Source organism: Lagopus leucura, unplaced genomic scaffold, assembly GCF_019238085.1.
Source record: "Lagopus leucura isolate 7727_CA_CO unplaced genomic scaffold, USGS_WTPT01 Super-Scaffold_100012, whole genome shotgun sequence".
Classification (NCBI taxonomy): domain Eukaryota; kingdom Metazoa; phylum Chordata; class Aves; order Galliformes; family Phasianidae; genus Lagopus; species Lagopus leucura.
In genome coordinates, this window is record NW_024962267.1 from 6,636,775 (window position 1) to 6,649,622 (window position 12,848).

Sequence of the window (12,848 nt, forward strand, 5' to 3'; positions counted from 1 at the left end):
ATGTTTGCTGCTGCAACCAAAAACTTTGTTAAACAGGTTGGTGACGGAGGAAGACTAGTGCCAGTGCCCAGCCTCAGTGAAGCTGATAAGTACCAACCTCTCAGCCTTGTGATTAAGAAAAGAAAATGTTTGCTTTCGAAAAAATCTAAATTTGCTTCAACACCTTTCACGTTAAAAGACATTCTTGAAGGGGAGAAAGAAATTTCTGCAGGTAAGTTTTCCATTTATCCTCAAAGCAGAAAAATGCATGTTTTCCCATTTTTTCCCCATTATTACGTGCCAGTTGTTGTGGTTTCATCTGTGTAGGTAGCATAATGGTTCTTCAGTACATGTGTAATAAAATTATTTTGCTTAGTCATTTAATAAATACTCAGGAAAAAAAGTGTATTTCAGGCTGGTTAAAAAAGAGAAGACTTTCAGGAAAATTGAAAAAAAAAATTATATTTAAAAAAAACCCTATTTTTTAACAGATCCCGTTGAGCCTTGTGGGTTGTCTTTTTCTCACAACTCGCAATAGATATGTTGATGTATATTGATTATTTGCTACTTAACGTTTGATTTTAATTTTCACCATTCTCCTATAAACTCACATTGGAGTATGTAGCACTGACGAAAGCTTAGCAGCTGTTTCATCTTAGTGATCTTGTGTGTTGAACTGTGCTTTGAATAAGCAGAAACATTTGGTGACAGCAATCTAACAAGTAGTAGGTTTTCTATGAGCTTTTTTTTTCCACGTTTTTAAATATGAGAAAAATTTTACAGAGTTTAACTGCGTTTGTCTTTTCAGTGCAAAATCAGAAAGTTTTAAGTTTCCTTGAGAAGTAGAAGATGTAAAAATTGAGCTATACTGCATGCATTTTATTTTACATTCCTTTTAAGAGTCTGGGCAATTTATAGCTACATGATATGCTTTTCTGAAAAGTATTTAATTGCTTAATTTTACTTATGCATGTTTTAATAAAGGTATTAATTGCGTTACAAATACATAAACTAAAAACTCTACAAAAAAAAACAGCGCAGGAAGACAGAATTATCTGCTGACCCCACAGAGAAGTGATTGCAGGATGCAAACAAGATGACAGAAATCCCATTCGTCTTGCATTCAGGACAAGTCAGCAAGCTTGTCCTGAATGGAAGAAAAAAAAAAAAAAAAAAGGTAGAAAAATTCTCATTGAAGAAGGCAGAGGAAAAGGTTGCGAAATCTCATCACAAAATCTTTTCTGTAAAGGTTAGATGTCATATGGATAAAGTATTGTCCTTTAATGTGGACAAAGAGAACTGTAATTGAATTTCCTTTTTTTTGTGACAAATACAAGCATTGCAATCTTTTTAGCATTATAAAAATATAGAACGGGCTTTTTTGTTAAAGATACAGACAAACAGGATTAATTCTAGGTGACTTCCTAATGTCACTTTGTTCTAAAAGCTCCAAAGAATAAGAAAAAATAATTGGATGCCTAATTCCCTGATCTATCTGCCCTCTTTGTATTAATTTGGCAGGCAACCAATGTGTTCTAATAGTTTTCTGTTAGTGTACTGGAAACATGTTTAAGGTTATAAAGAAAGCATTATAAAAATGTTTTGGTACCTATCCTGTTGTTGTATAATAGATTACCAGAAATGTTTGAATGAATTAGAATTAATCTGTTGTTTTCCTTCAAATTAAACTGGTACTCTCCAAAATCTCTAGGGACACATGGAAACATGGCAAGATTTTCTAGGTAACAGCTAAAAGGCAAAATTAATGTTACTGGCAGACCTGTGTTTCAAAAATTAAAATCAGTGTAAGGTTAACTTGTCTTAAATCCAGAAATTTTAAGAACTCCCTAACGTATTACATAAGAAATATGTAAATGTAAGGCCAAAAAAAAAAAAAAAAAAAAAACCATCAGAACACAACAACAACAAACTTAATTCTACAAGTTAGAAAGGAGGAAAAATTGCCTGTAATTGCCTGTATGTAACAAGTCTTTCCTATGAGTTGTTAGGTACCAGGACATGATGTATCAGCTGTGTTACCTTTCTCTTTATTCTGAATTTTCACATTGTATGCAGTCTTCACTATGTCATTTCCTTTGTGTTTCAGAGCCTTTGTCAATGCACTCAGAACACACAGATTCTGTTTATCCTGCCTCTCGTGATATAGGAGAATAACGATAAACATAGAAATGTAGAAACAGCCCTAATCATAATTTCACGCTTAGGCTTATGCCATGTGGGAGCATGGGCACAGTTCTCCAAATAAGTAGAGAGATGCCTGAGTTCCTGCACACTGTCTTTCTATTAGTCATCAGTAGTAATGCTGATAAATAAGAACAACACACAGCTGTGAATTTTTCATCAGAATAGCGGAGTACGAACAGTACACTTCATTCTCTTCTTCACATTTATTCTATATAGTTTTCAAACAATCAAAATATTCTGTTAAAAGAATATAATGCTTTGTAAAAATACTATGCTCAGATCTTCATCACACAACAGTTACCTTCTTTTACTCAGGTATTTCATCCTACCAGTTGCTCAACTATGAAGACAAATCAGATGTTTCACTCAGTGGTAGAAGAGGAAATCAGATAATCAACGATGTTGGTTTTGATGTTGCTGGATCAGATTCTATTGCCTTTAAAGCTTCATTCGGCATAGTGACCAAACACGAGGTTGAAGTACCGACGCTGCTTAAAGAACTTACTACAAGGTTGTGTTATGTATTTTGGTTCTGCAATAATATTTCATACAATTAGGTTGCTTCTCTGAAGAAAATGTATTAATAAAGAAATTGTTAGATTTTGATTATTTTTATGCAATCAGTAGTAGTCAAAAACAGATGTTCTCCAAATTCTTTAACTATCTGTCTAATGAGTCTCAAGTTCACCACTTAAATTAGATGCATGACCTCCTGTATAACACAAGAATATAGTTTACCTGAATGAATTATTTTTTTAATTATAGTGCATCTTTCAAGGAAAAAAAAAAAAAAAGAATTAGAGTAAGGAAGAGTCCACCAAAGACTCAATGTTATTCCATACTATTGCAAATTTGAAATTGACTTCCAAATGACATTAGCCATCTTTTGCTTTTGGAAGTAGGTTGATTGCTATGTTGTTGTCTGATGAACTAAAGAGATGTATGTTGCCAAAATTATTTCCAATATTCAAGATTTTATTAGGTTATTCCTCCAAACTTTTATTTTAAAAGAAAATAGATCTATTTGAGTTTTTAATAATCTGCCGGATTGCTTTAAATGTAGTCCTTTTCTCCAAAACTTTTGTTAGCTCTTAACACTGAAAATGCACTCGGTGGTACTGTAGTGTTGGCACAAATGGGTCTTTTTCTGGGTGATCGTTTTCAGTTTATATTTCAGTGATTGCCCCTTGGCCACAGTGTCATCCCAGCTAATCCCAATATTGCAATCCAGTAAAGTATTCACTATGCTTGATGTGACATTTGGTGTTTTCAAAGATGCTTGTTTCCTAGTATTTATTTACCAAGCATGTCATTTGGTATTCATAACCTCTCTTATTCTGTACCTAGCTGCTACCATAACTTGAGCTGGAGTTAGTGGGAGAAACTGATCATAGTCTTCCAATAAAAATATAAGACTAAGAGCTAGTCTCTTTGGAGATTCTCCTAGAAAAAAAACATTTGATGATTGTTCTGTATTTATAGTTTATGCAGTATGTTGCAGTTACAGTTGATACTTATTAGTTAGCTAGTTTTTAATTTATTTAGATATGCCAGATTCTACAGGTATCACTTTAGATTTCTGAAACAGTCACTACCACAAGCTTTTATAGAAGCCCTAAGATAAAGCATTAAAACTATTATTTTTACTAATCAAACTCGTAACTACATTTTAAAAAGATGATTATAATTAATATGAGACAGTAGGATTATATCAACCTGGAAAAAAAAAAGCTACTAATTAGGGTGTGTTGACACCTCCTTAATGTCAGTAAGTACAGCACCAGCCTTGAAATTTTCCAAGATATCCCATGTAACTTAATACTTGTATATTGTTAGCTTTCTTTGAATCTTCTGGTGACTTTGTTTCCAGACACTGAAAATCAGCATAATCAACGTGAAGTTCCCAGAAACCTTCTCAGTCAGCTCTCTTATAGCAATGAGACAGAAGTTATGGTGATTTTTTTTTTTACTGACTTAAAGTTCCTAATTATGCAATAAGGTTTGTTAAATGCTAATAATCTCTGAATTTCCTCTTTGTCTCTCACTTGATTTTAGAAAAATAAACTTTGATCATTGTCTAGTCCATCAAACAAGAAAAAGTAGGATGGAGATTCTGTGTGTAGTCATGGAAAGCATTAGGACAACAAGGCAGTGCTCATTAACTGTTCATACTGGGATGCGTGGAGAGACTATGAGGGTATGTATGTTTGACAAAGTTCTGTAATTTAAGTGAAAAGTCAAACAGCAAGCTCATTTTTATAGATTGGCTGGATTTGATTGCAATTTTACTGAAGTAAACAGAAAATTCTGAAGAGAAATGAGGTTTATTGCACTGATATAAAGTGAATGAGAACTTGGATTTTTTTTATTCACGTTGCTTATGTGGGGGATAGGAAAAGCATGGAAGGATGGATAGACAATGAGCCGTTTCTCTGGGTGAAGTCTTGGCAAAAATTTGGAAATTCCTTCTTTTTAGTTTGAATGCTTGAGAAACATGTAACCTATCCTTCCCTACTGGATTGATCTTCTGTAGCTCGTTACAGCTTTGGGTTGTGACTATTTCAACAGTTGGCTCTTACTCCCTGCCCAATTTCTCCCTCTCTTCTCCTCTCTCTCATCTATATGTTTGAATAATTGAACTTTCAAATCTTCTGAACTTTGCCCTTTTTTAAGTCATCCACATGATTTTCAAAAACTAATGCAAGTTAGATTATTTTCTTTGTATAAATATAGCATTGATTGGAGAAAAAAAAAAAAAACGAACCTTTATTTGTGAAATTTGATCCTCAAAGATTCCTCCTGGTAATGTAATTTTCACTATGTACATTTAAGGTATTATTTTGCTTAGTTTTTCATTTTGAATTTTTTCCTTTGATTTTCAAAACTATAGTTTCACATAATTGAAGACCAAAATAGTAAAGGACGGGACAAAGCCATTGTTTTTCCTGCACATACAACGATTGCTTTTAGTGTATTTGAACTTTATATTCGTTTGGATGGGAATTTTGGTAAGTCACTTGCATTACAGTTAGTGTCATTACTGCAACTGGTTATAGTAGTTTTACTTTCTAATACAGTTTCCTTGCTCTTGATATGCACAAACCCAATTCCATAAAGTGGGTATGCGTTAATTTTATGCACACAAGTAGTCTGACTTTCTAAGGGAAGCAATTACTTAAAAGATAAACAAGATAGTTGCAGAAAAACAGTTTGTCATGGAAAATTTTCTAAAAAATAATAGGACTTTATTATGACGATGATTTTTCCTTCCCACACATTGCTCCATTAGCAGGGAACAAAATATCACTTCCTTTCTAGCCTTTAAAGACTATCTGATCACTTTTGTGTAAAAAGAGAAAGTAAGAGATTTAAATAAAGAAGAAAATGTGCAGGACTTTTAAATGAAATGAGGAATTTTGTTTTTGTTTCTGGGTCTTTAAGTTCAGTTGGATACATTATTATCTATATGGCTAACTGAAGATATTTAAAGATATTTACAAATCACAATTACTGAAAACAAATGCAAAAAATGTATGCAGCTCCAGTAAGCTTTTCTCATTTTTAGGGAAGCGATGGAGTTTGTGTTTGTTATTGACACTGAAGCGTAGCCTGTAATGGTAGAAATGTTGTTTCAAATAAATAATAAATTTGATTTTAGGATTTGATCTAGTACATGGTAATACCACATAATGTTAGATAATGTTTCAAACACCAGATTTACCTGTACATAAATGCCAGGATCTCTGCAGGAGTCACAAGGCTGTTTCAGGAATTGCTTGACTCTGATTAAGATTGCGGCTTTCTTTAAATAGCAAGATAAAAGATTAGGGAAGTGAACTGTACCACTGCAGATCTAGACAGCAGTATCTGCTTTTGAAGTTGCAAGTATCTTTTAGCACATACAGATTTTACATTCCAAGACAGAAATTCTGCATTTTAAAGGACTTTTTTAATGAGCTGTGAGATACCTCTTTCATTTTGTAAAAACTTCAAATACAATCCCAACTGTGCATAGTTACCTGATTACAAGTATGAGATACGCAATGCAGTAGTTCCTTACATTCACTTCTGTAAATCTCAATATAACTTTCCAATTTTTAAGTGTTTTATTTTACCTTTATGCAATGGTAGAAACATGCAAAAATAATGTTCTTACTGAAGTTGGGGAAATGATGAATTAAGAGGGTATTTTTAACTGCATAATTAAAAAAGAATTATCAGTTGAGGTTTGGCTTTTTTCAGTTTCATGCAGTCAATTATCCATATATTTTACTTCTGAGGTTTTCTCGCAATTTATGGATGGAAACTAAAGTGATACTTTGAATTCAAAAAATCACTTTTGTCAGCTGATTCTGCATTGGAAGAGAGGACGATAAAATTCACAGCCTCGCTTAGAATTCTTACTTAAATTTCAAATGAGAGATCTCTGTAAAGGGATGTTTCTTTCAGATACAGGAGTTCCATTAGTATGATATTGGCTGTCTTAATTCCTTAAAACATGCAGAAACTCTGAGATTGTAAGTTGGAAGCCACCAACATGCAAAAATTTCCACTGATGCTGTATCATTTGATTGTGCTATTACAGTGTACCGATTTGTATTAGCAATTAACATCAGCACAGATGAATTTAATCCCACTAACTTTATCAACCTATTATAGATTAAGGAAAGAATATTAAATTGTGTTGTGTAGCTTTCCTATTGCATTCTTCTAAAAGCTTACATTTAATTTTTACAGAACTGTGTGTGACTCCAATTGCAAAGGGGGGATTTGAAAAAGAGAAATCTGGATCATCTTCAATGAACAAATTAAGGAGATTAAAGCATAATCTCTTTCATCGAAGTATGTCTTTTGTTAATGTATGAAAAGTGTATTTTTGGTTTTAGTTGGTAAAATGGACATTTTAAGAGGAAAATTTTAATGCAAAATATACCTAATAAATTCCTTCCAAACAGAAATGATTTTCAAGTAATTAAATTCATACTGACGGTCTTTTTTGTAAATAAATGTACAGGTATTGCTATTCATTAAAACTAAAGATTTTAATTTATAGCTGATGATAAAGTAATAATCTGTTAAGATTAAAGTTATTTCATGTTTTCACCACTTACATGGAGTATTCAAGTCATAATTTATAAATAATATCTCAGCTTTATGACAAAGTTTAGGTACGAAGCAATATTAATTTAAATATTAGAATGTACTCTTTAGGCTGCATCATCACATGACAGGGATATTGGCAAGAGACTACTGTAGTTCTCTTTTCTTGTTCTGATGTGAACACAACCACCGAAAATAGTATCACTTTATGCAGGCTGATTTCTTTTGAATACCTCTAACTCTATTCTACTCAAGTTTGGGAACTTCTTGTAGTCAGTGTAGAGCAGGATCCTCTACTTTTAACAACCTTGGTCTAAGTATTGAGGAAGGCTGTAAATCTGAAAACGAAGAGCACCAGACACATCCTTCTAAGGGCTGCTCTGTACGGATGTTCTTGTTCTGTTGTATTCCATTCTTGATCAAAGAGCTCATATGGCCTAAACCTTCAGTTGTGTTTCAGTCTACCCTAAAGGAACCGATCTTCAGTGGGCATGATATACCTCATTCTCTGTAGCTGCCTAGAAGTTGGTTATCCAACCTAAACTCATTACTCCCTGAAAAGAGAGAAGATAAGTAGTTTTCAAAGTGACTTTCTTCTGGGATGTCTGGATGCTCAGAAATTTGCTAGGAGGTCAGCACGGAAAAGAAAATGGGAACAGAAGAAACAATTTTTAGGAAATAAATTCAGGAACAAAAAAATGCTAAAACAAGAAAGTGTGCAGCTGTGTGGTAATCGGCACTTATTTTTCACAATCTTGTATTGTGACCTTAACTTCTAGAATCATTTGTATATAAATATTTCTACTATGCAAGTCATATATTTAAAAAAAAAAAAAAAAAAAAAAAATTCTAGTTTCTGCCAGTGTCTTTTGTGAGATTAAAGGGAAGTTTTCACCACCCAAGGCTTTTGATGGGAAGTGATCTATGGTGCAGCATGTTTAGAATGGATTCATGAATCAGTTGTTATTTCCACCAATTGATTCACAAATTGTTTTGTAAACACTTCATAATGTAATGACAAATTTTGTGTGTGCATTCTTTTTCAGATAAAAGAATAGTGAGTATCGTCCCTAGCTCTGACAGTTACTTGGAGGACCTTTTTACAGACTACTATGAGAAAGCTGCAAGCATGACTGATCTCTCTACAAGCTATCTCAGAGATGGGGCTCATGTCCGAATTAATTTACTTAATAACAACATCCCCAAAGGTCCTTGTGTTCTTTGTGGAATGGGAAGTTCTAAAAGAGAAACAGTCTATGGATGCCTAGAGTGCTCTTTTAATGGACAGAAGTATGTACGACTGCATGCTGTGCCCTGTTTTGACCTCTGGCATAAAAGAGTGAAGTAACTGCTGTAGGTAAGTGCCTGTTGTTACAGACATGGGCATAACTGGGTGCCACAAAGTTTTCAGAGTTATTACATGTGACTCAAATGGTTTAAATGCAAAATAGTGGAAGTGCAAAACATTTTATTACACTATTATTTTCAACTTATTTGCTTCACAATGATCTTAATTACTTGAGAATGTTCCAATGCATTCCCTGACATTTTGCTTTTCATCTTTCTAGTACCTTCACACTTCATTATCATAGTGGAAGATGTACTTTTAAAATGAATTTTAATAATGTCAAAATATATACTATAACTTACCTATAAAGTTGTTTACACAAACTTGTTTTGAAGCCTCCAAATGTTGCCTTTATCTACACTGGCATATAATTGTAAAATGAGAATATTTGTTAATAATTTAGTGTTCTCATGAATGTTTAATTGAAGTATCAGATTAAAAAACATGCTGAAACTTACTTAGCTCAGTCTAATGTTTCATTTACAAAAGGGAACTACTAAAACTGGGGTTAGGAGTTTAATATTAGGATGTCATTACTAAGAAGTACCAGCCAGCATACAAGGTATGTTTGGATTTCAGGTTACAACTGCTCTTGACTTTCATACATTTTATGTGTTCAGAAAAAAATGTTTAATGGAGAAAGCTTAGGAAATTTAAGATAACAGAACTAGATCCTTCCAGCTAGACTTCAGGCTGAAGTTTTTTTAAGTAGTTTTCAACCACAAGAAATAAACTGTTCTTTAGAATATATACTCCAGGGGGCACTACACAACAGCGTCCAATGCAGAGACAGGGAGAATGGTTGATTTGTGTATAGCTCAAGCTTTGCCATTGCTATGTTGAAACAGGAAAACAAAATTTGTACATTTTGATTTGATTTTAAGCGTAATTAATGATTTTAAGCGTAAAGCCGTATGTGGAAGTTTTGTTTCTTTGTCTGGGCTGCCATTTCACTGTGTGTACACCTGATTCTTCCATGTTGAAATAAATGGTAATTTGCCATCAGTAGAAAAGTGTGATATACAGGTGTTATGATGACAGTTGCATAAGCAGGTAGAATAACTGTGTATAAACTATAGGAATATTGACTTTATTAACTATGAGAGTACTGTATATTAACTATCACTTTCTTCTTTGTGTTTTTTCCAAAGTGAGGGAATCCAGACGCCCAGATAAATACTTATGCTTATACAGGAGTACCTTCTATTCTCTTTCATCTCAAATAAAACATGGCATTATAAGTTTCTAACTTTTAGCCAGTTTATTGAGCGGTTTTAGCAAATTTACTGTAGTCAAGGTTTAAAATCCCCTTAAAAATACTGTATATTCATAAACGCCGAACTTCAACACCAAATGACTATAATATTAAGTTGATTCAACATTGATAAACATTTGTATTTTTATCTTGAAATTTCAATTTCTTTCTTTTAAGGTTTTTTTTTATAGATGAAAGTGCTACAATAGCCTAAAAGCTATAGAAAGCCTGCAGTTACCTTCCTGGGATTCTGTTTTTCTGTTTGGACTTAGAAGTATTCATTAGGAATTTTCTAAATATGTCAACAGGTACTGGAACAATTTTTTTTTTTACTGATGAGACAGAAACAATCATTTTGATCAGCAGTTTACACATTGAGCAACACCAGTAATCAACTGTGTAGATTAGGAAATGATAAAGGAAAAATAAAACTATGGATCTTGGTGTTTTCCAGTTTTATTTATTTTGTAACATCTAAAACATTTTATTAGCTGAATGTTAAAAGTAGTATTTTACAGTCACCTTAGAAATAAAAAAGATTCCACTATAAAAAAAAAAACAAAAACAAAAAAAAAGAACAGAAAAATATTCTGTAACAAAGTATTACTTTGGATTTTTTTTAAATTTTTTGTCCATAAAACTGCCAAAGAGTTGACAGGTAATTAGAGTTCATCATGCTGGTAGACATTGTACTCCTTAGCTGATATGAAGCCATCTCCATCATGGTCATTCTTCTTAAATATATCAGCTAAAATTTCATCATGGACTGAGGGATGACGTTTTTTGCCATCTCTTGCAAATTCTTCTTTCAAATATTGACTTATCTGGAAGGAAAAAAAAAAATCAACTATTGTGGCTTTTATACCAGAAAACTCAGCAGCTATCTTCAAGAACACTAGGTTATACGTGTGAGTAACTGACTGCAGTGTAGGCATGTCTGAAGTTACTTTCCTACTATGTCTGGGACAGACCAGTAGAGTAAAGCAAATGTCAGCATGACAATGTATAGTTGGTCTAAGCATACAAAAGCTTTCCGTAATGAACTGCATCAAAAGCAGCTCGTGTAAGGATAATGTTATGATAAAAGTATCTCCAAAGTTTATAAATACAATCCACTCAACATTATGTCAAATTACCTCGAGTTCGGAGAGCTTCTTGTCACTGTCCTTGTCTATTTGATGAAATGCTTCAACACTACGAGGTCCCTTATTTACTGCATAAAGTTCAATCTCAAAGATGAGTGTTGCATTAGGTGGAATCTTGCCCTGTGCTATGAATAAAAGAAAAAGCACATTTAAGAAATGATAATGTATATTCAGTGATTGCATGTATGGTAAATGTGCATGTAAATTTTCCTATTTTTTCTTACAAAAGACAGTGTTAATATTCAGATTAAATGTTTGATTTAAATATTACACAGCTAGACTTATCAGTTCATGTTCTGGCATGATGCTGGTTCAGCAGGTCATTGAGTTAGAGAAACTATTTTGAGAGAGACTTGAAAGCAATATACTTCTCTGAAAATTATATTGTTCATACCATATTTTCAAAAATGAGGATGTAGTCAACTTTGAAGAGTGATTCTGCATCATGAAAAACAAATATTTCTGCTGTTCTCACTGTTTCATATACTGAGGCTTACTGAGAGATCCATTCTAAGATGTATGTATTAATTTATTGATTTATAATATATGCATTATAGTACTAGACCAATGTTTTATACATTTTCTATCTGAAGAAACGAGCAGGTAATATCAGGTTTAACAAATTTACTATGAATTATACCTATGATTAAAGGACACTATGCAAAACAGTGAGTTAAATATGCATCTCACTAGGAAGAAGCAATAGCATGTAATTCATCTGGTTCACATTTGAAAACCAAAACAACCCCCAGAAAACCTCACAACCCAAAAAGCCCTAAAGAACCACTGGAATATTTTCTCTGGTCCCTAGACAAAAACACCAAAACATGTTAGACAGTATTATTCCTGTGTCAAAGCATTTGCCTATTAACATAAGGCATTTTATCATGCTTATGGCCAAAAAAAAGGAACTGAAGCAGACCGGAATAAACAGATCAGGTCTGAAAGCAAAGCCAAAAAAGCTTTTAGAAACCATGCAGTTTAATATTAAAATGTGAACATGCAATTTGCTTCTATTCATAGCCAAAGCTAGTATGCATGACTTTTGACAGAATGTTGTGACCATAAACTGAAGAAAAGCTAAATGTACTTTGCTTATAAGAACAAGGCAAACAAAACTATTACTTACACTTCTCATCTAAAATATCGATGTTAAAAATCACAAGTTTTAAAATTCAAAGACTTTAATCTTAAAAGCCTGAACATGTAGAAGTTTTAAATATACCTGGATATATACCACTGTTTATATATGACTTACCAAATAACAGTATTAGTCTTCAGTGCCAGTATTTACGAATATACATACCGACAAAGGAAAGATATGTAAAGATTTAGAAAGCCACATGCATGTTTTCTAACTCAAGATTAGGCAGGCATCTTCCACAACATGCAGGAATGCACTGAGACAGAGGAGACAGGTGTATTTCAGAAACAGAACAGTTTCTTGATGTGCTACCTAGAACAAACAGTTAATGGTAGTATTAGATTAAAAGAATGTATTTTTGTGTCAGTGTTTCTCTTTGTTGCAAGACTTGCTCATTAAACATTATGCTCAAGAGGTAAAAATTTGATCCTACTAACCTTCATTGGCTACAGTGGATTATACCAAACACGAAACTGATGCATGAGATTCTAACACAGTAACATTTACCAAATAATTACTATACATCAGAAGTTGCATTTTCCAAAAAAACTAATACACCCAAACCAGACTGCATTTATTTACAGCTGACTACAGAAACACTACATAAAAATGACTAGAAGTCTCTTTTATATTTAAAATCATAAATTCAAATCAGATTTTATGCATTATATT

At 32.9% G+C, this 12,848-nt stretch overlaps 2 protein-coding genes across 6 annotated transcripts in view; one reads left to right on the top strand and one right to left on the bottom strand.

Moving 5' to 3' along the window:
• PJVK (pejvakin) overlaps positions 1 to 12,848 on the top strand; it is an 18,515-nt gene continuing 5,667 nt past the window's right edge. Inside the window, exons 1-7 of one of the 5 annotated variants that reach the window (XR_006179686.1) lie at positions 1 to 211; positions 2,500 to 2,695; positions 4,240 to 4,381; positions 5,075 to 5,192; positions 6,922 to 7,026; positions 8,331 to 8,641; positions 10,065 to 10,195. Coding sequence is in view for 4 of the 5 variants with exons in the window: in XM_042875048.1 (XP_042730982.1) it covers positions 1 to 211; positions 2,500 to 2,695; positions 4,240 to 4,381; positions 5,075 to 5,192; positions 6,922 to 7,026; positions 8,331 to 8,632 (1,074 nt within the window). In the remaining variant the exon portion in view is untranslated. Of the gene's footprint in view, positions 212 to 2,499; positions 2,696 to 4,239; positions 4,382 to 5,074; positions 5,193 to 6,921; positions 7,027 to 8,330; positions 9,090 to 9,783; positions 10,010 to 10,064; positions 10,260 to 12,848 lie in introns of those variants that run through there. The other 4 variants (XM_042875048.1, XM_042875049.1, XM_042875047.1 and 1 more) reach the window with 4 other exon arrangements.
• The window catches only part of FKBP7 (FKBP prolyl isomerase 7), a 4,239-nt gene continuing 1,716 nt past the window's right edge, over positions 10,326 to 12,848 (bottom strand). Inside the window, exons 3-4 of the mRNA XM_042875052.1 lie at positions 11,024 to 11,157; positions 10,326 to 10,711 (exon numbers count right to left, since the gene is read on the bottom strand). Of these exons, the coding sequence (XP_042730986.1) occupies positions 10,550 to 10,711; positions 11,024 to 11,157 (296 nt within the window). The 3' untranslated portion in view covers positions 10,326 to 10,549. The remainder of the gene's footprint in view (positions 10,712 to 11,023; positions 11,158 to 12,848) is intronic.